Source organism: Mya arenaria, chromosome 7 (genome assembly GCF_026914265.1).
Source record: "Mya arenaria isolate MELC-2E11 chromosome 7, ASM2691426v1".
NCBI classification, from domain to species: domain Eukaryota; kingdom Metazoa; phylum Mollusca; class Bivalvia; order Myida; family Myidae; genus Mya; species Mya arenaria.
The window spans coordinates 63,016,070-63,043,592 of NC_069128.1; the positions used below are offsets into that span (position 1 = coordinate 63,016,070).

The following is a 27,523-nucleotide window of genomic DNA, read 5'->3' on the forward strand; positions in this document are numbered from 1 at the left end:
TCACTACTGAATTTTTCTATGATAAGACTGCTTGTAATCTAACGTGTATCCAATTTTGATTAACACTTGATTCACCTTTTCAACTTTTGTTAGATTTCAGGGAAATGGCTTGCATGTGATGGACGCAAAGACAAATAGTTCTGTGATATTTGTTTTCATTATTCTAGAAGGCCAGGATATATTAGTGACTTCCTAACTGAAAAGGTAAATTGAAAACAAACGTTGATCATTATTAAAAAGAAAAAAAAATCGTGTATTTCTCAAATATAAAATAATATATTTCGTTTAACCAATCAGACGGAAGAATAAATGTCACGTGACAATTATTTTCAACGACCTGAGAGATCTAGCGGCAACAGAACGCAACATTGTAGCGTGCGTCTTCCGATGGTGGAGAGTTTAGCGCATTTGTCGTGTTTATGGGCATCTTCATACGTTTTACTATATGTTGCAAAAAACGATCTTATAATTCTACCTTAAACAGATAACCAATTTTCAAATAAGTTTCAATGAATTCAAAATTATACCGTAGCTTTCACAAAACTCCTTGCACATAGTTTGCTGACAAAGTGTCACGAAAATGATGTAAAGTCAGATCTAACATTAAACAGTTTAGCCTTTTTCCAGAGTTCTTGTAGTGTCGCCGTTCTTGATTCAACGTTATTAGGAATAAAACCATCCTCGGCACCCCAGAGTATCATATTCTATTTGATACCCTGGGCAAATTGGTTAAGGAAACTTCGTAAATCTTGAATATTCATAAGCATTTTCCGACCAATGATAGCCGATAACAAACAGAAAAGAATCTCCTTTGTGAAGAGCTATCAGCATATTTTACAATATTCTGCCGAAAACGATTTGTAAGCCGTGATCTCATTGGGTTATTTCGAACCGAGATTACATCCGTAACTTCTCGGCCATTTCCGCACAGCTGTAGGTGTTTCTCATGCGACCAATCAAACGGCTGGATTTCACCTTTTTTAAGTTATTAATTATTCATGAGTACGAGATTTTTACAGCTGGTTTGCCCAGGGTATCATATAGGATGGAATAAAATGTACTGTCTTAAAACGTTTTCGGATAAAAAAACGGTGATTGTGATGTGCAAGTGATGCTGGAAGTGCGAGCTACATTTATTAAAGGTTCAACACATTTAATTTGTGATTTAAACATATATGTGTTCCTTGTTACATGAAAATGTTATACAATATAAAACGTATATACAACGAGAAATTGAAACTAAAAAGAAGTAAAATATTATAAATAAAAACAGTAATTTTAATAGTTAACTTTATATTGCATATTGCGATATATGAATAAACAATGACTATAGTCCAACAAAAAGACGAACATGATTAAGATATTTATACATTATGCCATGCTGAGAGATATAACATGTATACTGATTTCAGATTGCTGACAAAAATCAGATCGTAGATTTTCAAATTATCGTTCGAAAATTAATGTTTTTGGTTAACTAACGGTTTAAGAAAAATGCATAAAACATCAGTTTGTGAACTTAAATATAAAGATCTGCGATCTAATGTTTTGTCAGTAGTCATATATAACTGGTTTCCACGTATTTTCGCAAAAACTGGCTTGTTCCAAGACAATAAATATAAAAAAATGCCAAAACGTGCAATCTATGAGAGTGCAGCTTTAAATTGTTGTTTAAAAATTCCAGTATGACTGTTTTTTTTTTCAATTCTATGATACATTGTGTTCAATTGAAGCTTTTAAATAGGAAAAACTAATATTTAATTTAGAAAAAATAGCTCTTTATTAGCAATATTGAAATTGCAATATATTTGTTCCAGAGGGGCTTTAGCGACCTTTACCACTCAACAAAATAGAAAATAATTCACCACAAAATGCTTGTTTACACAGAACAACATGTAAGATTGTATAGAAAATTGAAGAAATACGATATTTTGTTGCCATTCAGGAAATATTGTATCGAGATGTTCTTAAATGATTACTTTTTACTTAAAAGTGACACTCTCACAGATTTACCGTTTCTACAACTGTTTTTTTTTATTTGTGTTGGAAAGGGCAAATCTTTGCGTAAATATCTGCAAACATATGATAAAAGATTGCTGACAAAAAATCATATTGCAGATTTTCATATTTCCGTTCAAAAACTAATGTTTTATGGCTTAAACCGTTACTAACGGTTTAAGAAAAATGAATTAACATTATGTTTGAACTTAAATATAACAATATTTTTGTCAGCAGTCTTATATAACTGCTTTCCATGGATTTTCGCCAAAATTGGCTCGTTCCTAGTCAAAAAATAAAAAAAGTTGTCAAAACGTTCAATCTGTGAGAGTGCAGCTTTAAGTCACTTATTGGACTATAATATATACTTATTTGGTATACTACACTGAAGTATGAATTCTAAAATGAATATGAAGGATAACGGATTATTAGTATACGTGGTGAATACTACTTTAAACATAGCCGTCTTCAAAGGTTCTCCGATAGTTAAGTCAAAACAGTGTGAGGTCATGACCAAAGCTTTCAAAACATATGCTAATAATAAAAATGTCAAAACTTGAATATTTATCTTTATAAGAACAAATTAGTTCATGATTAAACGGGTAATCTTGGGCTGAGCGTCACCTTATGAGGACAGTAGCTGGGCTTATCTTAAGGAGCAAAGACACGACCGAATGTCGTGCGTTGTTATTTTGGGGAAGGGCTTCCAGTCTTAATGTTACTGCGTAGAAGTGTTATCATTACCGAAAAAGATGTAAACAAAATGAAATATGCTTGTGTTTTTATTTCTTAAGTACATTAATAAATATACTTCAGTAAACATTTTGGAAGATATGGTCAAACATTTACAAACATCGTTGTCTATCCTAATCCTGCATTAGAAATAATATTCAACTAATATTAAAGTAGTTTTTGTGTCCGCTTAATAACTAATCAACGGAATAAATGTTGACACGTCTGGAGTTGACGTACGGTACCGTAACTCATAATCGTAGTCATTCTGAGAGGTCGAATGAGGGGTATACTGCTGCTGATACTGCTGTCGCTGCTGCTGATACTGCTGCTGCTGCTGCAGATATTAGTGCTGCTGCTATTGCTGCTGCTGCTGCTGCTGCTGCTGCTGCTGCTGCTACTGAGGGGTCAAATGAGGGGTATGCTGCTTCTGCTTCTGAGTCACACTGAGAGGTCGAATGAGGGGTATACTGCTGCTGATACTGCTGTCGCTGCTGCTGAGACTGCTGCTGCTACAGATATTAGTGCTGCTGCTATTACTGCTGCTGCTGCTGCTGCTGCTACTGAGGGGTCAAATGAGGGGTATGCTGCTTCCGATACTGCTGTCGCTGATGCTGCTCTTGTAGCTGATACTGCTGCTGCTGCTGCTGCTGCTGCTGCTGAAGTGGTGGTGATGATGATGATGATTTAAATCTTGATGATGATGGTGGTGGTGGTGATGATGATGATGATGATGATGATGATGATGATGATGATGATGATGATGATGATGATGATGATGATGATGAATACAACGACGAGACGACACAACGACGACGACGATGATGACGAAGACGACGGAGATGACGATGACGATGATGATGATGATGATGATAATGAGTAAAAATAAAACAGAAAGTATTCAAAGAAAGCTATTTGATTTGATGTTAATGAGATGGACCAACGTTAGACGACCATTAGTGGACCTGTCACATCATTCTCCCGCCTGACAATGCTGATCACTGAAACAATCATTCAGCCGACACAGTTTGACATCGCTGTACGTTCGCGTAACATTGCGTTACCGTAGCGTTAACGTAAGCGGACAAATAGTTATTGGCAGTCATCAGTGACTGACCGCTTTCTTAGTCTGGTCTGTGTTTGTGTTTGGAATATCTTTGAACCAAGGCGAGTATTGATTTTTGAGAAATAAGATTTCATTGATTTAGTTATGTATTCTATTTTGTATTTATTTATTTATTCATTTATTTGATTTGATGTTTTTGTTTGTTTGTATTTATTAATTTTATTTATTCATTTTTTATTATTATAATTTATCATTATTTTTCTTTTATTTATGTACTTTATCATTTTCGACCTGTTATGTATTCATTGTTTTTTTTTATAAATTGATCAATTGATGTATTGATTGATCTACTTATTTTAACTAAGTTATGGAATGTATCATGCATTTAATAAGACATAAAAAAGTCCATGCATGATAATAAGATTCAACATTTTCGTAATATTTATAACTCTCAAGATTTTATTTGCATATACTATACAAGGCGTCCAATACGACTTTCAATGAATTCAAATCTCGAATGAATTTGACCCGTGATAGATATAAGCTTTATATGTGGGGCACCTATATATTTTGGCGTTATAAGGTCACATTTTTGAGATGAAAAAAGAAAACGTGACCAAAATAGTTTTACAACTTAGCAACCTTTGACCATACGAGTATGCTGGTCACGCTTATTTTCAGCGGAAAGACAGAACATTTGTTGGTATCTGAACCACTTTACAGTTTTGACATATGCTAATAGCATACCAATGTGTTTATGGCCAATGGAACTAAATTTGTTCGACCAAATTATTCAGGTAACTTATATATTTGAACGACCAATTCAGACAAGTAACTTATGTATTGATTGCTCGAATACTTGTTTTAATCTAAGGTCAGTGTGTGTATATATCACGTGATAAATGACGTCATACATGCTACGTCGGAATACAAACATTTGCTTAAAATGGAGACTTAAATCAAAGATAACTTTTCATTTACAACACCATTTTAAATAAAACAAAGGGCAGTCTATGCCGCTTAAAGAGCCCCGCATTTGTTTTATTACCAACATTTGATGATGTCATTAGTTTCATTAAACACTTCGACTTCCAAAATAATGTTTTGACAGTGCTCCGTCAGACGGCCGTATTGTGAAAAGGTTTGTCGAAGTGTCTTAAGAAACTAAACTCTCGATCAAATTCTGGTAAAAGACGGAAGGTGGGGCTTCGTAAGCAGCTTAGACTGCGCTATGTTTCATTTACAATGGTGAAGAAATAGTAAAGTTATCTTTGTTTAAAGTCTTTTTTCAAATCAAAATATTGCCTTCCGACGTAGCATTTATGACGCAATTTATCACGTGGTATACACACACTGAAGGCATGCGATTTGAAAACAAGCTTGTTAATATATTTTGTGAGCTCTTTCCAATAAGGTTAATTTTGTATGATAAATGTTATAATGTTGGTATAATTTGAAAAAGATATGCAAACTGATTACTCTAAACTCTAAAAGTATGGCAGTTTGCATATTTGAACTGAAACCAAACGTATAATGACTTATTTTGCAATCTTTTAGTGCCAAGAATCCGTAATTATTTCTGTATTTTATTTTCGGTATATTTATTCTACATATTATGTCTGCAATAGTATGGAACCATCGGGTCTCCATAACTAACCTTATTCTACAATGGATACCTTAATGCTGCCCTCTTACAGAATGACAGTTTTGAGATTAATTTTACTTTTTTGCCACAGATTTTTGCATCACTGCCTTGATTTCAGTCATATAAGATAATTCACAAAAGAACAAATCTCAAATGTTTGGAAAACATCGTTAGTAACGCTTCTAGCCATAAAACGTCGTTTTTCGAACGTAAATATAAAAATCTGCGCTCTGATCTTTTGTCATTAGTCTTATTATAACACTTGGTTCAAAACATCTACGCAAGAATTGGCTTTTTCCAAGACGAAAAATCAAAATAGTTATCAAAACAGTCAATCTGTGATAGTGCAGCTTTAAAGGTTACAGTATTAACAGGCACGGCATGGTAACATAACGGATTAATTTTAACTGATTTACTTTTAAAAGTGCATAGACGTGTTATTAACAATGATAGATATAAGAAATACCAACACGTTTGATTGATTACATGTGATTAATTATAGGATAATTTGCATTTTGTTTCCTACTATTTTTATATGAATATCAAGGTGGACAGTCTTGTTTCGGTATAATTTCACCAAAATACAATTCATTCATATAATTTATCAAAAAGTAGGTAAACACACTTCTTTTCCAGTTTTTGAAGATCAATATTTAATATACTGCGTATACGGCAGAAACACACTTTTAAAGGTATTCTCCCAAATCATATATGGTATGATGTTAAAACATAATAACTTCAAGTTTTATTGTGAGCAATCTGTTTGTAACAAAAGTAGGTCGTTATTAGAAGTTCGAAAAAGAGTTCATAACAGCTATGACAGAAAACAAATTTTATCTTAGCGAAACACATTAGAACCTAACTTTTTGAAATTATTACAGAACTACTTAGTTAGAAACGCTATCGAAATTTGAATCATTCAAGGCTTAATTTTCGAATTTCGTTCAGATAATTATTGCTCAGTTTGGTGTTAGTTCATAATAATAATTACAATAGCTCAATTTGAGTTTTTTTAAAAACATGTGAGAGAGTTTCCCTAAAGGACTTTGTATTAAAAGAATATGTCGGACTTTGAAATAGTTAGAATGTTGGAATGGTCTATGCCTTTCATCCAAAAGGTTGTTGGTTCGATCCTCACCTGGGATACCTTCTCATGGCCCTCCGAACTGGATACCAGCTGAGACCATGGAGACAGCTGCCAAATTTCGTAACAATCGAGCGAAAACAAATTAGTATAAACTAACAATGAGTCCGACTTTTTAATGGTAAGAATATGTCGGACTTTGTTATGATAAGAATGTACCTGAGCGAATAGATTACATAAAATTAAGTCATAACTTTTGTCAGATGATATACGTGTTGCGGTCAGTCATAACAATACATTAGTACAATGATTTATGCCAGCAAAAACCACACCATGTCAAGCGATCGTAATAAAGCCGTTTGTCATTATATCAACAATTTCATTGGTTGATTTCGTGCATACATTTATTAGTAACCAACACGTAAGACAATCCTTAATCAGGAAGGTATATCAGGCCAACTCAACAATAAATAACAGTCATATTTGATAATCAAAATTACTTAAAGGTGCTAGACACCAAAACATCTATTTGAAAAAAAAAGAAGAAAAAAAAGTAGAACTTACAAGAAATTGACATCGCTGTGCACAACACATTGAATCTTACTTACTGATGTATCACATCGCTTTCGACACATGCATCATTTGCAGTGGTTGTGCATTTTTCCAATTCAAAATTTGCTACGGTTGTCTACCACGTAAATTCCAGTAAGTTTAAAAATAGCGTCGGTATATTTATATGCACTCATAAACAGAAATGATTTAAACTGGAAAACCATAATGCACTATTTTAAACGGGAAAACAGCATCAGATGCATCGACATGATTGTTGCGTTTATTATTTTAACCATGCAAAAATGATGTATTATCGGCCTCCTACTAGCTCGCATTACAAATTCTAGGGTCGTTTTGAGAAAAAAACTGATTTGCCGAATTTTGGACCATCTGGTGTCTAGTCCCTTTAAATTTGAACTCAAATGATATTGTGAATTTCAACTTAGTCTTGTTCTACTAAACTAGTAATTATAGTTGAGAGTGGTCTAGTGGTGTTAGTATCCGCCACTCACCCAAGATTATAAGTATCTTCCATGGCCGAGAGTGTAAGATAGGTTCATTCCGACCCGAGCGTAGGGTGTTTCGCGGAAACGAGGTTTACCGAGTTTCCGCAAAACACCCTGCGCGAGGGTCGGGATGAACCTATCTTACACGAGCGGCTATGATAGATGCTTTTCCTCCCACCTCAGTTAAACAAAATTAAGTAAAAATGTATTTTTTGCCGGAACTCTTTTGTGCTTAGTGAAAATAATTGCGTACGGATATGCAATAATTCGTGGTTGTCATGGACATTTGCGCAGTGATTCAGAGTATGTAAATGGTCTGATCGGTCTTAAATTAGTTCTAAGAAGAGTGAAGCATTATTTCTTGAAAGGTGCGTGAAAACTGTTTTATGGTGACATTTGAAGCAAGAAATAATTAACTCACGTTCTAAATATTGCCACCAGACAAGGTTTCCATGATGCGCTACAGGCGACAGTCTACAACAAGGGAGGTAATTACAATGTGGTGACCATTAAAAGAAGTTCCATACGGGCATTTTATCTTCGCCCGTGGGCAAGATAAGAATTTCTAGCATGGTTAAATTAATGGATCTAGTTATCTGAGGTGGGAGAAAATGTGGGTTCGATCTCCACAGAGAGTACTTTCTCACGACCTTTCAAAAAAAATACAGTACTGGCCCCAATTTCTCGAAACTTCTTAAGCTTAACAGGTTTAAGTTGCTTATTTCAATCAGCCAAAATACATACTTACAGTGATTTTTCATAAATGAAAAATGGTTTATGTGATAATCGTAATGACAATTCCTATCTTAAGTATTAAAACATTTATAGGAGTATATAAAACGCAAAATATTGAAAGACAAAAATAATGGGTTTAGCTTAATCCTGTTAGAAGAGACTTAAGAAGTTTCGAGAAATTGGGGCCTGGTTCTTGCCAAAAAAAGGCGTCAAGAGTGATCTTATAAGCTATCAGCTTTCGTCACCACTGAGCTTAAATAGATTAGTATTAACTAATTTCAACTAACGAACATACGATATGCAATTCTTTGTATCATTATGGTATGTGCAAACTGTCCCTAAATAAGAGATAAGTTGCAATGCTACACATATCTGTAAGTTATAAGCTTAATTCTAAGTCGTTCTTATTGTTCTAGTGTAAGTTATAATGATAAACTGCAATTTGAGCGTTTTAATGATTAACCGAAACGCACGTTCCAATTATAAACATCAGCAAATTATTATTATGATAAACTCAGTTTCAAGTTTTAAATATAGACTTAAGAGTGAGTTTAAATGCTAAATTGACAAACGAAAACGGAAATTTAGAGACAAAAGATAATAAAATGTTATTAAAAACTCATTAAAATGTATGTTCATATTCTTTGGACAGTTTGATATGTTGATGGAAATATAGTGATATTCAAAACCTTTAAAGATCAGAATTAATTCAATATCATTCCAGTTACAATACAATGCATGAATGTGTTATTAAACTGCTATGTATTCTTAGCAAACGTTTAATAGCACTTTTTGGATTAAAATTGCTCTAAAATGTCAGACGCTTCTCGCATAAAAGTTTCAAGACAAGATGTTCGTATTTATATTTAACATTTTATGACAACTTAAATTGCACATCTATAATTTACAAGGCGTCTATATCATGTCGTTGACTATATTTAGTTTCCATGATCTGCAACTTTTTGCACTAAAATGATTTATTCTTCCAACTAAGGACTTTAATTATTGTTATTACTATTTTTTCTGTAGAAATTGTCCTTGGAATTGACTGTAAGGCTCTGCCAAAATAATTCTTTGTTAACAGTCATCTGGCTGAAAGGTTTTGTGCTTTCGAAGTCGTAAAAAACCACCAGTATCAAAAATAGATTGGTATTAAGCAAAGGAAATTGTATTTTTAAGCTAATCGAATAATAAAACATGTTAAGCCTCAAGCCTCAATAGGTTGTCCGGTTAGCGCACTCGATTCCCGGCCTGGGCGCTTGTGAGTTTGGTTTGTGGTCATAAATCCGACGAAGTAGGGTTTCTTCCGGTTTTACTCCGGTTTCCCCCATAACATAAGACCACACTCTCGCGCAACATAGTGCCAACGAGAGTGACTAAGTATATGTTATCATAACTTAATGCACAATCCTTGTAAAATGGTCAATGTTCAAGTCTAAACAGGTTCATAGTTAGTCAACTCAACGCAATAGTCTTTGTTTGTCTATCACAGTTTACTTTTAAGTTAAAGCATGTGAAAACCAAATATTATAACATGTGGACAGAGTATACAGAGGTGGATTAATAAGTCATTAGTAATTGTTTTACTTTGCAGTGCAAACACGCAGACGGTTAGAAAAGCATGTTATTATAAGGTAGTAGTATCATTCAACTTTTATTCAAACTCATAAATTATTTAAAATCTGAAAGTAACACTATGCACAATCGAGGGAAAAGAAAGACACCACGTGACGCTAAATTTAGAAATTGACCTATTAACAAAGAAACACTGCAAGAAACCAAATAAATGAACCAACATCATTATAAACTACATAACTGTTTTTTATATCCCCCAAAATATCATTTATAATTAATAATAATAAATACCTATTTTTGAATATTTTCTTTTAAAAAATACTCATAAGAAGAACACACAACAATAACGCTCTAAAATTGTATGATATTAAATAATAATAATAAAAAACATTCGGGTTTTGGCACAACAAATTTTCAGGTCAATTTAATACATGTCCCAAGTCTGTAATGCTTCCTACTACGACTCGAACCAATCCATAAATCATGATCATTTCTATCAATTGAAAATTAAAAATGTTTTAGAGTTTCTTGAAACAAAAATATATCATGTGAATGTTCTGCTTTGACATAATCATTGTTTGTCTGCAACATTTAATTGTCTTAAAGATCAAAGGACCTAGCGATTGATGGGTGGGATAGTAATGTACACAAACCCGTGTATTGCATCAACTTGTTGGTTATTAAGTTGTCAATAAGTAACATTTACATATAATATTGACATCCAACTGTCAAAGTGTGTATTGTTTACACATAAGATGTCAAATTCGTCTGAAAACAGACGTAATGAGATAAAACATCAGACATCAAAGGATAATTGTGTGAAAGACTACCTTGACCTTACTGAGGCGTTAAAAGACGTCAGATCTTGGCATTTTTATCTCGGAAAACTTCGTGTGATCGACAGTTTTCCGAGTCTCCGCTCGGGTGCAATCGGGTGTTTTCGATCAGTTTCTTGAGTACCGAACACTTCCGAAAATTAGTTGGGAAACACCACACGAATTTTTTGCTTATTTATAAGCCGCGTATAAAATATCTCTTCGTATTACAAAGCTTAAAACGTATATTTGCTTAAAATATCTCAATGTTTTTAAACATACGGTAATAAAATTAATACACAAGTAAAAACAATTTTAGACATTAACGCAATTAGACAATTCAGTCATTTGTTTGCTGCCTGATATCTGCGGTTTCAAAAAAACAAAGATTATAATGACATTCGGACATGTTTGCACTAAATGTTTGTAGCCCCGAAACACACACGAACATGAATTCGACACAAAACATCCATCATACAATGCTTTAACATGACTGAATACATTTCGAAGCTCGTTGTTCATCTGTGGTTTTATAATTTATATAGTTTGTTATTCATCCAAGTATGTGGACCGCGCCGCGTCTTACTGAATGTCAACATCTAAAACCGAAGTTTTAATGGTGGCGGTGAGATTTCGGTTTCGTGATATAGTTGTTTACCTCTCACCCAAGAGGTTGTGGGCTCGAATCCTAACAGGTGCTCGAACACATTGTGTCTTATTATGGACACCAAGGATGGAATTTGATATTTGTATTAATTGAATCTAAAAACGATGTAGCTAATCGGATTGCGTAACATAAATAATAGACCAATCCAATGAATTAAGTTAATGATGTATGACCATGAGATTGACTGAAGTTGCATATTTGAATACCATCCCAGTACTAGATTCTACTCAGTGGGTGTATTATTTATTTATACTCGCACTTGTGTGCATGGCCAATTCGGCGAGTGCTCATATAAGATTGTTAGTCATATAAGGTGTTTCGAGCATACTGGACCGACAGAATGCGACCCTGGTTAAAGCTACCCCCGTTCTTTAACATGCAACAGTGTATAGCACTATCACACGGGACCCCCATTCAGCGAAAAGATAAATATGTGTTGTCGAGTTGAATACAGATTTTGTGACCTTCAATGTTTCCCAAAAGAGTATCAAGTCCTTTTTATACTTCAAGAGTTAAACAATTTAAATAGAAAGATAATTCTAACATCTAAGTTTCAAACCTTTTTTTTCTTTCCTGGCCATTGTTTCACACGTTTTGTTGTAAAACGCGGAATATCATACCAAATCGTTCATATTTTAAGCGTCCGCGGTAGGATAAGTTTTGGGATTTCCGATGAAAAAAACACTTTTTATATGATCAACGATGTTGCCGAATATTCGTAATTTCCATTTCCATAATCAACACACTTTAACACAAGTTCATTTTGCATTGAAAATGTACATACATGTATAACGATTGAGAATCCTACAGAATGGATTAAGGAGGATCTGGGGCAGTGATTACCATCAGTCTCAAGTCTGAGTTCAGACTCAAAACACATTATTGCAAAACTTCATTTCATTGTAATTTTCCTTTTATTAGAGCATTGATAGTAAAAATTGCTGAAAGATATTGCTATTTGAATATTTTACTAAAATTTACCTATTTTTGTAAAAGAAATGAATTAAATATGATTTTTTCTTCCTTTAAAAAAATGCTTTTCTGAGTCTGAGTCTACCCTTGGACTTGAGACTGTTCGTAATCATGGCCCCAGATGTTTATATTCTGCATAGGCTACCATTCAATTAGTAGTCTTTTTTGGCGGTTCATTTTATCAGGATGGCTAGTTTTTATTAAGGGCTTACGCTTAGCATCAACCAATTTGGTATGGCCTGACATCAAAGCATAGTAATAACAACATTTAATCTCCTTAATTAATAATAGAATAAATAGTTAAATTGAAATATTAAAAAGTTGAGCGTGATCTTTAAAACGAATGCGGCTTTGCCTGAGAAACTAAACATTTGTTTATTTGGCCTTAAATATGTTATCATTTGTTCATCCTACACCGTACTGGAACGATTAGTTCTTTTTTCTTTATAAAGAGCTCGTATTATAAAAAAAACACTTATTTTTGCATGCAGATCTGTTTCAGTAATAACTAACAACTTGTTCATTTGTAGTTAAGTTTAAAAATATGCCCATAATATTTAGCTAAGTATCTCCTTTCCACTGTTATAATGTTTTATTCTTTAATTATAACAGATACAGTTTCTAGAAGCGGAGTTGGCAAGAAGTCATCCGGTCAACAACAACACAAGATTACAACATTGACGCCAAAGTATAATATTAAGGAAGTGTCGCTATGGGTGATCCCCAGGACATCCGGTTAACCAACATTGACGGCGCTGAAAAGACGACGCAGAATGGCTCGGCAATGGTCCAGAATGGCGCACATCCGGTAACGAATGGGGCGGAATTTGAGAAACAGTCTGGTGAACGAGGAAAACTCTCACGTGCCAAAGACAGCTGTGTCACGTGCATGCAGCCATGCCTCGTGCGATTTAACCCACTTCCGGAAGACGCAAACATCTTTGAGCGGTTCACGCACGCACTGCGCATGCCTCCACATGGACGGTTGGCTACCTACATCCAGTTTGTAACTGTGTGTGTGTGTCTATGGGTGGTTCTCTACTGCCTTACCCCCAGCGAGGCGCTCCCGGGAGGAAACCTGTACTCCCTCCTTGCATTGTTTGTATGCTGCGCCGTCGGCGGCTACCTCATCTCCTTCCTGCATCTCCCGCCACTGTTAGGTGAGTGCTCTTAAAAAGAACGGTCTGAACGTGTCCTATATATTATTTAAGATGTAATTGTACTTTGCGAAAATGTAAATTCCTTTAAGTCTGGCCCTTTTTTAGAAAATGTTATGAAGCATTAAACGGTTAAGAATCAAATTGCAAAACTACCAACCTTCATAATGTCACTTGCGTCTGAACTCGGACTTTTCGTATTAATGGCTCCTGGATTATTGGGGTATTGACTAATAGCCCCACCAAATAGCGGCTCCTTTTGAAAAAGTAACTTTGAATAAAGAAGGAACTGTTAAAATAGATCGACCGAGTTATTCTTAAGTTGTGAACTCCCGCGTTATCAATAGAACTGATCTGTCATATTAATAAAAAACAAAATTGCATTTCAATTCATCATTTGAGTGATCAGTTATGATGATAACTGTGCAATGCCGGTAAATTGTTAATAAATTAAAACCACAGTGGTTTTTCTGACAGTTCTAAATCATAATTTAATTATGAATAATTATATTGTCCTGTTATATATTCAGAAAAGTCATAAGTGCGACGAATTGTATCCATATGTTTCATGTGACCGCAAATCATGCAGTGCAAATAAATCATCTGAAATAAAGTCGTAAATCTATAAACGTTATTATCTTCTCATTAGTTTGACGTTACGCTTACGTAGAAAAAAACAATCCAAGGTTAATTTACACTGACAGCGTGTTTTATTGTGGTACATTAATTGAGTATACCATACAGTTGATAAAAATACAACTTTAAAATACCGTGTATATGTAAACATTATTATTATCAACTCATTCGTTTGACGTAGCTTTAACGTAGAAAAAACAATCCAAGGTTTATATACACTTACAGCGTGTTTTATTGCGGTACAAAAATTAGTATATAAAACAGTTTATAAAAATGCAATTAAAAAATGCTGTACATCTAAATACGTTATTATTATTATTATAAACTGATAATCATGACGTTACGTTAACGTAGAAAAAAATCCAAGGTTGATTGACAACGTGTTTAAATACGGTCCATTTATTGAGTATACCATACAGTTGATAAAAAATACAACTGAAAAAATGCCGTATATCTATAAACGTTAGTATAATCAACTCATACGTTTGACGTTACGTTAACGTAGAAACACAATCCAAGGTTGATTTACACTGCCAACGTGTTTTATTGCTATACATTTATTGTTATGAGTTTATCAAACAGATATAGGAAAACCACATTCCGAAGTTGATAATAAATGTAGCCTTAAACTAAAAAACCCATATAAATGGACCAATGTACATCGTATAACGTCCGGATTTTGTGGTCAAAACTTTCGTTGAATAAATCATTTTTTTACTATCATGTGACCACACAACAAGGAAACATCTGAATAAAGAGGACTGTACGCCTATCCAAATAATATGAGACGTTTTTTTAATTGACCTTTATTAACTGTCCTGCCAAATTCTGTTTATGTATACCACGTGATAAAATGTGTCATAAATGCTCCGTCGGCAGGCAATATTTTGCTTCGGTTGAAGACTTTAAACAAAGATAAATTTAATATTTCTACTTTAAAATGATGAACATCTTTTTATCTCTGTTTTAAGTCTTCAATCGAAGCAAAATGTTGCCTTCCACCGTACCATTTATGACGTAGTTTATCACGTGGTTCACACACACTGAAATTGCAGACTGGTAGTTCTTACAGCTAGTTTGTTCGTATATATCATTTTCTCATACGACCTATAGTCCATGTTTTAATGTTGTTACCTGTCGGACCCACTGAATGCATATAACACGAACTTATATTGTAATATGTGACCGTTAATGCCTTAAGTTTATTCATTATGATTTGCGGTCAATATTACAGCCATAGATAAAGATAAGCTGTACTATTGTAACCACTTTTCTAATTGGTCAGTTTTCAAACTCCAATATGTGAGAAACGAAGTTACAAAAAATGCATGCAGTTTCTAGCAAACCTAATAATGGTTGGCGTATCTTCACCAAATTTACTCCTTCCTTCCGAAAAGTATAACTCCTACCGTATCAAACATATTCGCTTTAATTTCATGAATGATTTTGCGATAAAATGTGAGTAGTTTAAACATCCGTATACAGACTAAAACACGTATCAATCTGGACCCCGCCCCACTCCCCCCATAACTGCATCAACCTGCAGATCATGGACTTTTTAACTGTTTCTTTTTCAGGCATGCTGTTGGTTGGTGTTTTGTTGCGGAACGTCCCGGGGGTCAAGTTTGTCGGAGAGAGCATCGACCCGAAGTGGGGAAGCACTCTCAGGTAGTAATACCACTCAGGCAAAAGTCCTTCGGTGTCACCTCAACCAGTTTTCCATACCAAAATAAAATTAAGAAAACAATGTGCATCGGCCGGGAATCGAACCCGGGTCGCCCGCGTGGCAGGCGAGCATTCTACCACTGAACCACCGATGCTTACGTTACATTTGTCGTAGCCCGAATTTTGGTATCAAATGTTTAAACGTTCAATACACGCGTTAACGTACAGCTGCCCTGAGGGCGTTACTTTGACTTGATGGTTAACGTCTTCTTTTAAAGCAGGCAACAAATGTTTTTTTTTAAATTAAAATTAGGTTTGGCTTAGTGAAATAAGACACGTATGCTTGTTACGTTGAAGATGTTCCGATAAAAAGGGGCCATATGTTAATGTATTATTTGGTGAATAATTAACATTAACCGGGCTTATACTTTGGATAACCAATCTCTCTATTCTGAAGAAAGCAGCGCTTACTGTCACCCTGGGGCCCGTTTCAATAAGATATCTCAGTCGTAAACCTTACTCTGCTTAAGAGATCTCGGGTTCAACTCTAAAGTTACGGGCAGAATCTATGCGATAATTATAGGTGTGTGTATACCACGTAATAAATGACGTCATAAATGCAACGTCACAAGGCAATATTTTGCCTGGAATTATGACTTAAAAAAGATAACGGTACCGTTCTTTTTATTCACCATTTTAAATGAAACAAAGGACAGTCTATACCGCTTAAAGAGCGCCGCCTTCGTTTTATTACCGGGGTTTAATAAGGTGATTAGTTTTCTAAAACACTTCGACAAACTTGTATCCAAAATAATGTTTTGGCAGTTATCAATCAGGCGGCGGTTTTGTGGAAAGTTTTTTCGAAACTAAACTCTACATCAAACTCTGGTAAAAGACCGAAGGCTGGGGTATGTCAGCGGCGTAGACTGCGTCAAGTTTCATTTAAAAATGGTGAATAGATAATAAAGTAAATAAATAAATCTTGAATTAAATTCTTAATTTGAAGAAAAATATTGCCTTTCGAAAGAGCATTTATGACGTATTTTATCACGTGATAAACACACACTAATTTTCCTTACGTTTATTGAAACGCAGCCTTCGTCCGAAACGGAGTTAAGCCTTGAAAGTTACCATCTTAAGCATAGCGATATGTATCGATACGGAGCCCTGATCCGCACTGGCGTCGTGACGTCACTAAGCGTCATGAAAGCCCGAAATAGTTTGTACTTCAGATAACCTTAGCAAATGAATGCAATAATTCCTTTAAATTTTCACAGAAAAGTTGCATTGACGGTGATCTTGACGCGGGCTGGTCTTGGACTTGACGTCGTTAAACTCCGGAAGTTGTCCTTCGCAGTCATCCGTCTCGCCTTCCTGCCTTGCACGGCGGAGATCCTTACCGCTAGTGTCGTCTCCAAATTCCTGTTGGACCTCCCATGGCCATGGGCGCTTATGCTCGGGTAAGCGGTTATTGAATGTTCTTTATCAGCTAATGAAAACGGAACCTTTCCCTCTTTTTAGATATGATTTTTAATACGTACATTTTTAAAATTGCAATTATCGCAAATATTTCTTAAAACTGAAATAACAGCAGAAAAAAAACAATAACGAAGATATTAGTGTTACTATATTATCATGTACGAAAAATATCCTAAGTAATACCACAAGAAGTTGCCGATTCATCGATGTACGTATTTCATACGGAGCATTAGCATACTGTATTGTTTTGCATCGTATATCTATATTATGAACCTACATGAAGATTAACGCATATAAATTCGGGATGCTGTTAACGGTGGCGGTCCCACTGTTGATGTTTCTAAAGGACCTGAAGTACATTGTGGCCAAGGGCGGCGTCACAAACTTCCACTTAGTCATTGTCTTCACTTTCACAGCTACTTCCTGTATGGGCTGTCCCAATCGGTGACGGTTCCGGTGCTGCCGTCGCTACATCACCGGAAGTATGGGCTGGCCACGGGCACTGTCTCAGCCACCTAAGTAGCTGATGTTATATCTTCAACCTTTTATTTCCTTTCAGGTGCATCTTGGGAGCGCTGTCCCCGGCGGTGACTGTTCCGGCCTTGGTATCGCTACAAGACCGGAAGTATGGGGTAGCCAAGGGGATTCCTACCATGCTACTAGCGGCGGGTGGCCTCGATAACGTCCTCTGTGTAACGGGCTTCTCGGTGTTCATGGGCATCGTCTTCTCCGAGGGTTAGTCCATGACCATATAACTAATTGTGTTACCCCTCCCCAATTGCGTACCTTGTAAATACATATTCCGTTTCTCTGATTACGTGAAAGGCCGATAATCTTAATATGGAATGGTATTCAATATTAGTCTTATATGAATCTAGGAACGATGTAGCTAATCGGATTATTTGTTAATAATAACTGAGCAATAGAGTGAATGAGATTTTGTATGACCATAAGATTTTCTTAAGTTTGATATTGAATACCACCCATGTTCTGTAGTTTGTTTTGTGTTAACAAGTGTGATGTGTGTATTACCAACAGGCGAGCTGGCTGTAACCATCATCAAAGGTCCGATCGGAGTGCTTGTTGGTATCGCATATGGCTTTCTGGCTGGATTCTTCCTGTGGTTTATCCCTGCCAAGGACTCCGTAAGTTTGAATAAAAGTTCATCGCTTTGAGCAAGCCAATCCAAGCCAAGGGTTTCGCGAACTTTATTCTGGCATTAGTTCATAGAACAATCAAAGCTAACCATAACTCTTCGTGGCGTGGCTAGTAAGTATGAGTGAGTTATGGGTTGTCACGTTATGTTCAACCATAAGCTAAAAATCGGTTTTAACTCATGTGACTTTTTTCCAACCTCGCTTGTATTACTTTAACTATAACCTAACTATGTTCCTTATTATATACCTCCAGTGTACGACAAATTGTTGGTGCCGACGAAGCATGGTATAAAAGCTAAGTCGTGCGTGTTCCGTTATGTGCCATGGTGCTTATCATATTTTGTAGATAACCCCTAAACAAGCATTCTCATTCATCAGCGGTTTGATAATGATAAATCTTGTACGCATAGCATCATCGCTCTGGTGAACGAAAATACAAACACGTTAAGCATTATCTTTGATGTTAAATTAAATTGTCATTAGAGAAAATATACGAACATTTTTCCCAGTTGTATAAAAAACAGTTCTTTCACCATTTTTTCAGTCTTTAACTCAAGTCAAACCATTGTTTAGCAACACCACACTCTGTATTCTGATTCCAGGCGAACCCCGTGTTTTACCGCTACCTGTTGCTTCTGAGTGCCGGCCTCATCGCTATCTTCGGGAGCTCTCGTGTAGGCCTCTCTGGCGCCGGCCCTCTCGGCTGTCTTACCACCGCAACCGTTGCCGCCTACAAGTGGCGCCAGCGACGTCAACCCGGGGAAACGGTACGAACTGTTCCAAGATTTAGTGTTTGTTAACCTGTAATTAAATCATAACGTCACTCTGGTCTCTTTGGTGCTGAGCCTTTAGCACCAAACCACTACCACTACCGACGTCTCCACCTTCAGGTGACGCCAGCGACGACAGCAGCGAGCAACGGCATAAGTGTTTGATGATAGATTTCAATGTTTTTATCATCTTTCAAAACTGATATTGTTTTTTGTAGTTGTTGGCTTTTTTGGCTTCCTCATCATTACCCTTTCACTGCCTTCAACAGTGTCAACGTCATGGTAAATCATCAGAAATTCGCGTGCTGCTCTCTGAGTTTATATTGCCTTAATCACAACCGCCACAGTTGCTGTCGTCTAGCAAGGAAGATTTTATCTTAATAGCAATATGTTCTGTCATATGTCAGCAATATTAAGATATAAACACATGTTTTAGATCATTTAAATACAATTTTTATCTACCATTTTAAAGATTGTCATACTAAAGACATATCGTTCTGAACCAATCTTTTGCTAGCTAAAAAAGTGCCTTTAACAACATTCCTTCTAATTTCCTCCCCGCCTTCAGGACGAGGTTGCCGGTGTTATGGCTCTCACGTGGCTGATCATGCAGCATTTCCTGTTTGGACTCATAGGCGCCGCAGTCGACATCTCCCACATCCAATCACAAACAGCAGGTGCGTGTCACGTGTCAAACTAAATTAACGATCACCTTATTTATTCTGCAGCTGCTTAAAGGAACTTTTTTAATCAAAATACTGTTTTTACTGTGTTTTTTACCTAAACGTCATGTTTTGAGATTTTACACAAATGAATCAGACTGACAAACGCTTTGCATCGTTATTTCCCATTTTGCACATTTGTCTCAAATTTTTGTTAAGGGAGATAAATGCGAATGAAAATTTCATAATACATGTATCAGTAGAATATTCCTCACTATCAGAATAATAAAATACAGCCAAAAGTTTATTTCTACTATCTTGAACTGAACCTGGAATTATGTTTATGAATGATATTCTCTCATCCATCACTTACTGGTCCGTTTTGTACCATATAGTCCGATTAGTTATATCTTTATTAGATCCAATGGTAACATTATGAATAAACATGTTTCCCCTAGGTCTTGGTATAGCGACCCTAGCTATCGGTCTGGTGATGCGCAGCCTCGTTTCCAGTACCGTTACCATGGGGACCGGTTTCAACCGGAAAGAGCGTGTGTTCGTCACGCTAACTTGGCTCGCTAAGGCGACAGTGCAGGTGGGTTGACGGATTCAGGAATTATTTATTCAATATTGTTTTATACTTATAAAATTTATAAGTATCATATATGTCAGTTTTAAAATGATCTTGATGAACATATTTAAGCATTAATCTATCTGTATTGTAGCGAATACGTCAGAATAAATTACAACACTTTAAAGTTAAATATAAACACAATAAATAATTTCTATTTTCTTTGAAATCTCTTCATGCAGTTGTCAGCATCTCCCCTTCATTGCTCTATAATGTAGATTCATTGAATATATATGGTTTTGACCTGGCCCCAATTTCTCGAAACTTCTTAAGTCCCTTATAACAGGATTAAGCTAATCTCACTATTTTTGTTTTTCTATATTATGCGTAACATTTACTCCTGCGAGAGTTTTTATACGTTATGAAGTAAATATTTGTATAATAATCACAATTAACTATTTTTCATTTATCAAAATCGATTTTAAGTATGTATTTTGGCTAATTGAAATAAGCGACTTAAGCCTGTTAAGCTTAAGAAGTTTCGAGAAATTGGGGCCAGGTGCGGTTTCAGGAGTAAGTGTTAGATATGGTGCAAATTTGGGGGCAAGGGAACATTCACCCCTGCCCCCGGACTATAAAACAATTACGTGGTTTAAATCTGGGGCATGGGGGTTGAGGACCTCTCCAAAGAAACAATACTGTAGCGCTAAGTTTAGTCTGAAATGCAGTTTATGTTGTAAAATTGTATATCCGATATTGTTATAAAAATAAATCGGACAATTTAAAAGAAGGAAGTTGGCCTCCCCCTCCTTAGTCCGCTAATGATAAACGGTTAATCTGTTTGAAGACCTGAAAAGTATATATTATTATTATTATTATTATTATTATTATTATTATTATTATTATTATTATTATTATTATTATTATTATCATCATCATTATTATTATTATTATTATTATTATTATTATTATTATTATTATTATTATTATTATTATTATTATTATTATTATTATTATACATTTGCTATATATTACAGGCAGCTATCGGCGGCCTTGCACTTGACCGAGTAATGGAGGATGCGGAGCCCTCTGTGGACAACATCCGGTACGCTACAGACATCTTAACCATTTCCGTCCTCGCCATCGTCATCTGCGCGCCTATAGGAGCCACTCTTATTTCTGTCCTCGGACCAAAATTCCTTTTTCAAGGTACGAAGAGGTTTATTTGGTATTTTTATGTTAGTCTGATCGCAGACCACAAACAGTGGCCCGTTTGATTGAAGAATATTAGTCGTAACTTTGCAAATTCTAAATCTACAGGAAGTCACCGATGGAAACAATGTACAGTCGAACCCCGTAGGCTCGAATCCGCTTGGTTCGATTTCCTCGTTGGCTCGAACTGCATGTAAAGGACCGATTCCTTTTATCTAAATGTAATCATACCACTTGGCTCGAATTTCCCGAGGTTCGTTGTATTTTCGCCGGTCCATCGGAGTTCGAGCCAGCGGGGTTCCACTGTATGTTATTGTGTCTCTCAAACTGTGTGTTCAGCGTTAAAACTGCCCTATTTTCAGTTTTTACAAATATATAGCAAAAATACACGGACATTAGACACTTAGATTATTTTTGTGAGATCTTTAAAGAAACAGCCTCATTGTTCCGTTCCCGTGTCTGTAGGAGACGAGCCCATGGCCGACCCGGGGCCGATGGTTTTAGCACAAGGTATTGCACGTTATATTTGGTAATTTTGGTATAACCTTCTGTAGGATGACCATGTTTTGCTAAGGCAAATTGATATGCTATTCTTTATTAGCAATATCCGTGAGCTTAAAACACAACCAAGCGCAAACGCTTCTATAACCTCAATTTAGAGTACAACCTACATGTTCAGCTAATGAAATTGCAGAAAGGCATTCATTAAGTTCTAAGCTTAATAAATAAGAATGTCAACTTAAACGGTTGTTTAATGGTCCGTCTGTGTTAGTTTTTACGTTTATATGTATCAGCCAATGAGGTTGTATTCTGAGTCAGTTGACATGATCTACGCCCACTCCGCCAATTCTTAATCATTGGAATTTTACTTCAGATCATCTAACTGTTACCTTATACAATTAAACGATCCACTTCTTGCATTGTACAATTTAAATATCAAACGTGAGTGGACAAAACGGCAAATTAAGAAACTGTTTTTGACAATCTTTACTATGTATTGAATGCGTAGTTCTTTTTTAGAATGGAATTAGCTTAGTATGCACTAGTACCAAAAATAGATTGTTTCGATCTTAGCCTCATCCTTTTCTGAAATTGTTAAGTAGATGGAATTAGACCATTTTCCATATGTATCTTTGTAATTTCGATTTGTATTTTTATATATTTGTGATATTTCATATATTTCTGTCGCAAAGGTTTCTATATTTTTGTATATAAGTGATATCTCATATATTTCTGTTCCAAAGCTAACTTTTATATATTTCTTAAAATCAGCATGGCTAGCTTAAAAGTAATACTTTGGTCCTCTCAGCCTTAAATAGCCACGAAGGATCTGTAATTCCATTGCACAGGCACCCGCATTAACGATATAACTTGCTGTTTCGTAGTCGTCTGATTTTATTAGATGGAACATGTGGTAGCACGCGCGAAAGCTCGTCATTCACCCCTAGTCTCAATTGTTACAGTTTTCCTTATGCAGCCGTCAATTTAAAACCACACACCCTCCTCCTCTAAGTCCGGGGAATAGCGGGGACATCCTAGGGAAGGCCCAATCCCCGCTAAAACAAAACCACCGCATTCACACGGCACTGCAGGGCCATCTGGAACTTTAAACACGGCCCATTTTCCCGGCTATCCCCGGAATACCCTTTGGACCTGTGGGCCGTGTTTACAATTGACTGGTTACTCTACGATACCTTATATGTTGTCCACTCTGATAATATTACTCATTGGTCCAGATAATATTAATTATAGACACAAAACGCTTAATTTCAGATGTCAGGTGTCACAAACATGTTCCTTGTTGGGTATCGAACCACATTTGTACAGGCCTGCATTGAAAACTGTTACCATGCCTTATAATGAAAATGTTGTTTTCAGCCTTTGATGGAACGAGCTCTACCAAGACAATTACAGTTATGCCAATACACAGAAATGAGACTGACTTTACATAACATCTATAATAAGAACCAAAACAAGCAGAAATTGGCATTAGAGTAAATATGACGAAATCAAAAAAAAATGACGCAATAATATAATTTTTAGTACGTCATATATGCTACATCGAAAGGAAACATATTGCCTAAATAAAGACTAAAAACAAAAATATTTTTTTTTTCTTTTTCTACACCTTTTTAAATGAAACACCAAACAGTCTATGCCGATTAAAGCGCCCCGCCTTCCTTTTATTACCGGAGTTTGATTAGATTTCCTCAAACACTTTGACAAACCTGTTTTCTAAATAATGTTTTGACAGTGCTCCGTCAGGCAGCGGTTTTGGGAAAAGGTTTGTCAAGTGTTTTAAGAAACTAAACTCTCAATCAAACTCTGGTAAACGACCGAAGGCGTGGTTCTTTAAGCGGTGTAGTATGCGCCATGTTTCAATTAAAATGGCGAAGAAATAGGAAGCTTCATTCGAAGCCTTCCAGCGTTTCCTTTTATGACGCAATTTATCACGTGGTATACATACACTGTTTTTTTTGAAAGTCAGATCATCAGTGCCTTATTTTATTATGTGTATAATTTTGTCATTGTCACGTTTAAGATTATAAACAGCAAATCATGTAAAAGGTTGTCAAGTTGTCCACGTGTTCTTATTTGGCAATTATTTTAAACATTTGTATAAGTTAGTGGTTGTGATTGGATAAATACTGACCAACCACTAAGTTGTTTTGATAATTTTGACCAAATTAAAAACTAGACAGGGTGTATACATTTGGCTGCAGTTCTTACTAGTGTAAAACATATTTTATATTATGTTAATGACTTCTTTTAAGGCCAATTTCTGCTTGTATTGGTACGTATTATATGTTCAGTGTAGGAGATTAACTCGCTTTTAGACATTAGTTCATCAGAGCTTTTATACACGTTTGTTTGTGAGATCATACCCATTTTGGGCGTAAGATTCCACCGATGAACGTTATACGTGTAAGATCGAATGTTTTAGCATTGTAGTTCATCGGTGTATGAATACATGTGTACAGAGTTTGGGGTTTGAAGTGTGACGCCACATATTTATAATCACAATAAAACTTCATTTGACTAATCACAAGCGTCGCGGGGTTATCGATGATGTTTCGTTAATCAATGCTTTACGCAACGGTTACTTCCCCTTTCACCCAAGGGAGATCACTGCGGATGAGCTTGAGGATATACATTGATCAAGGGCAATAGGAGTTTTAATAGTGTTTCTATGTGCGTATGGTACGGATTGAAGTAAAAATAAACTATTTTTTTTTTAACTTTGCTTTGTATTTGCTTTTTGCTTACAAGCATGCATTGAACATACTTTAGTATTTCAATGAAGATAATCGTGTGAATAACTGCTTATGGATTTTAACAAACGAATCGTTCTGTCATATTGTCATTGTATATGATAATTATTTTAAGTATACATTAATATTGCTACGATTGGAATACGTAAGTGTTTAACTGACATATCCGCCTTACAGATTCAAACAGAGTTTAGGATGAGACTGGTTTAGGTGTCCGCCTCTCACCCAAGAGATTGTTGGTTCGATCATGACCATGTATACTCTCTAACGGCCTCTCACAATGGACGCCAGTACTAGTTTCTACCCAGGGAACGGATTCGAAAGTGATTTTTTAATCTTGAGCTTTCGTCACAATCGAGCTAAAAGAAATTGTATAAACTAAACAAAATACTTGTACAATAATTCATGTTTCGTCACAATCAAGCGAATCTCGTATAAACTAAACAAAATATTTAGCAAATCATAAGTCATGTTTTCATTGTTTCTTGTATTAACCTATCGTTGTAATATGTTACTTAGGTGAGTACGAGGAAGAAGAGGAATTGGCGGTTGTGACTGAAAAGCCGAGCAAGGGAGATAAATCATCCATACCAGAGACACCTGAAGTCGCCGAGTTCACCCCAGATAAAAGTAAGATGCCTTTATCATTCAATCGGAACACCTCGGCCTTTTTATAGCAGACATAACCTCGAAAATAATACGGGTCTTTAAAAATAGTCCTTCATGTAGGCGCCTATGTTGATACCGTATTGGCGGTGTTGGCAACTGTCAAGGGACGCATATAATGTTTAAGGGAAAAGAAGGTGTGACATACATTAGGCAAACAATCAAAATCAGTCATTTGAGTACACACTTTGCATTATCATTCTCAGCGTCATGATATTTGAGTTAATCGCCGGCGGCCTTATCAGTTATATCTTCGTATTTCTTAAAGCTACCCGAAGTTTGCCGGAGAGAGCCGAGTTGTTACGGTTACCTTACTTGTTAGAGTCTTGGTCAATGAACGTTGTTGAATGTTATGAATCTTAGAGAGTAAAGTATTAACGTAACAAACGAGGCTTAAAGGTTTCACACAAAAAGGCTTTGGTCGAAAGATGATTTGGTGCATGTATGTTAGGTGCGTTCCTGTGGCACGTTCTTCTTTGAAACTTACACTTTTAGCATTAATTTGACAATTCATCTTCTGTACACAAGATTTATTTGATTTTGATATAAAGTCACAATTAGCAAATGCTTTGTTTAACCTTACCCGACCCATAATTGATTTCTTTTCATTTTTTTTCTTCCTTACCCCTTTATTCCGTAATGAAAAACGAACCAAAACATTACGACAAACGGGTCATTTTAAAAAGCTTTTGTGTCGAGGATGTTTTTGTAAGGCGGTCGTGTATGACCAAATAAACTATTCATTATTTTTGGCCCAACATGAATTATAAATGTCTTATGGTTTTCGTAAAATTTCCAAATATCATATATAGCAGTATTCAAATATATATTTAAGGGGCGTAATGTAGGTTGAAGCATAACCTTTTAATTCTATTTATATCCATTGTTTAACTTATTTCTATTTTATGATCAAATCAAATACAAAACATATGATTTGTCTACAGATAACATTAAATGAGCGCTTTCTTGCGCTTTTTATTTATTTATTAGTGGCCACGTAGCTATTAAACGCATATATAAATGCAAATGTGATTTATCTGTACAACTGTTTTTGTCTGTGTGACTTTAAATTATTCAAACACTTAATTGTATAGGGTCACTACACGGATCACGCGGCTCCCTCGACGATGAGGTGTTCCGTTCGGAGCTGTCCCTTGTCCTCCGGAAGCGTTCGGAGGTGGCGGAAAACCTCGGCATAGACAATCCTGCGTTCGGGCACAAGACGCGCGCAAGCTCTGGCGACGTCAGCAATGAAATCCTTGACGTCATATACGATGAAGTAGCGGATAGCACTCGAAAAGATTCTGACATTGGAACGGATGTAGATAATGTTTTTATTGATTCGCAAACGGAGCAACCATCTGATAATGAGGCTGACAATAAAAACGTTGATATTGAAAACGCGGAACCCGAAAATGACAACACACAAGCGGTGGGACAGTTTAAAACAGTCATTGAAGTGAAAGACAAACCAGCGTCACCAAAAATTTAAAAAAATCGAGAGGATCTGAAATTGATCATACTTACCAAAAAGACATTCTTCCTTCTTAAGAACATGTTCTTCTTTAGTTTCGTTCCTTAAAAGAAGAAGAACTTCTAACATAATTTTACAGAGGGTTACAAAAGTCATGGTTCCTCAGGGAGAGAGTATGGGCCTTGCATTTATTTCTTATTGCTTTCGTTCATTTTCGTAAAAGTATATATATACCCATAGTACCTATACCGGATGGGTGTTCACGAGTTACTGATATACTTTGTCCTGTCATAATGTCTGTCAAATTTTGTTTGTTTATGATAATGCGATGTTTGTTCATTATTTACATTTATTTTCTTGTTCATTGATGTTTTAAAAAAATGCATGTACATAATCGGGTTTTATTCTAAATCCGCTATGTAAATGCTAGAATACTTTGTAAGTACTGAACTGTT

At 35.7% G+C, this 27,523-nt stretch overlaps 1 protein-coding gene and 1 non-coding gene across 8 annotated transcripts; one reads left to right on the top strand and one right to left on the bottom strand.

Annotated features, from left to right (window-relative positions):
* The first annotated feature begins 14 nt into the window (after nt 1-14).
* On the top strand, nt 15-27,523 carry LOC128239950 (sodium/hydrogen exchanger 9B2-like). 7 transcript variants are annotated; one of them, XR_008261971.1, is made up of 14 exons: nt 3,733-3,897; nt 12,960-13,507; nt 15,718-15,808; nt 17,083-17,265; nt 17,844-18,019; nt 18,323-18,429; nt 19,044-19,208; nt 19,780-19,888; nt 20,332-20,468; nt 21,482-21,653; nt 22,122-22,166; nt 23,535-23,569; nt 25,448-25,558; nt 26,689-26,827. XR_008261971.1 is itself a non-coding variant. In XM_052956411.1 (13 exons), exons 2-13 carry the CDS (start codon nt 13,060-13,062, stop codon nt 27,084-27,086), a joined length of 2,142 nt encoding a protein of 713 aa, XP_052812371.1. In that variant the 5' UTR covers nt 15-204; nt 12,960-13,059; the 3' UTR covers nt 27,087-27,523. The 7 variants fall into 7 exon arrangements, 5 of the variants coding, with proteins under 5 accessions (XP_052812371.1, XP_052812370.1, XP_052812372.1 ...); XM_052956411.1 differs by lacking the exons at nt 3,733-3,897; nt 23,535-23,569 and adding an exon at nt 15-204 and having other exon boundaries at nt 26,689-27,523; XR_008261972.1 differs by lacking the exon at nt 22,122-22,166.
* Trnag-gcc (transfer RNA glycine (anticodon GCC)) lies at nt 15,890-15,960 on the bottom strand. The gene has a single exon. It is a non-coding gene; the product is annotated as a tRNA-Gly (tRNA).

Coding starts and splice junctions, on each gene's coding strand:
- LOC128239950 (XM_052956411.1), top strand. CDS start 13,060: ATGGGTGATCCCCAGGACATCCGGTTAACCAACATTGACGGCGCTGAA. Junction 18,430..19,043: donor TTATCCCTGCCAAGGACTCC/GTAAGTTTGAAT, acceptor TTCTGATTCCAG/GCGAACCCCGTGTTTTACCG. Junction 20,469..21,481: donor TCGCTAAGGCGACAGTGCAG/GTGGGTTGACGG, acceptor TATATATTACAG/GCAGCTATCGGCGGCCTTGC.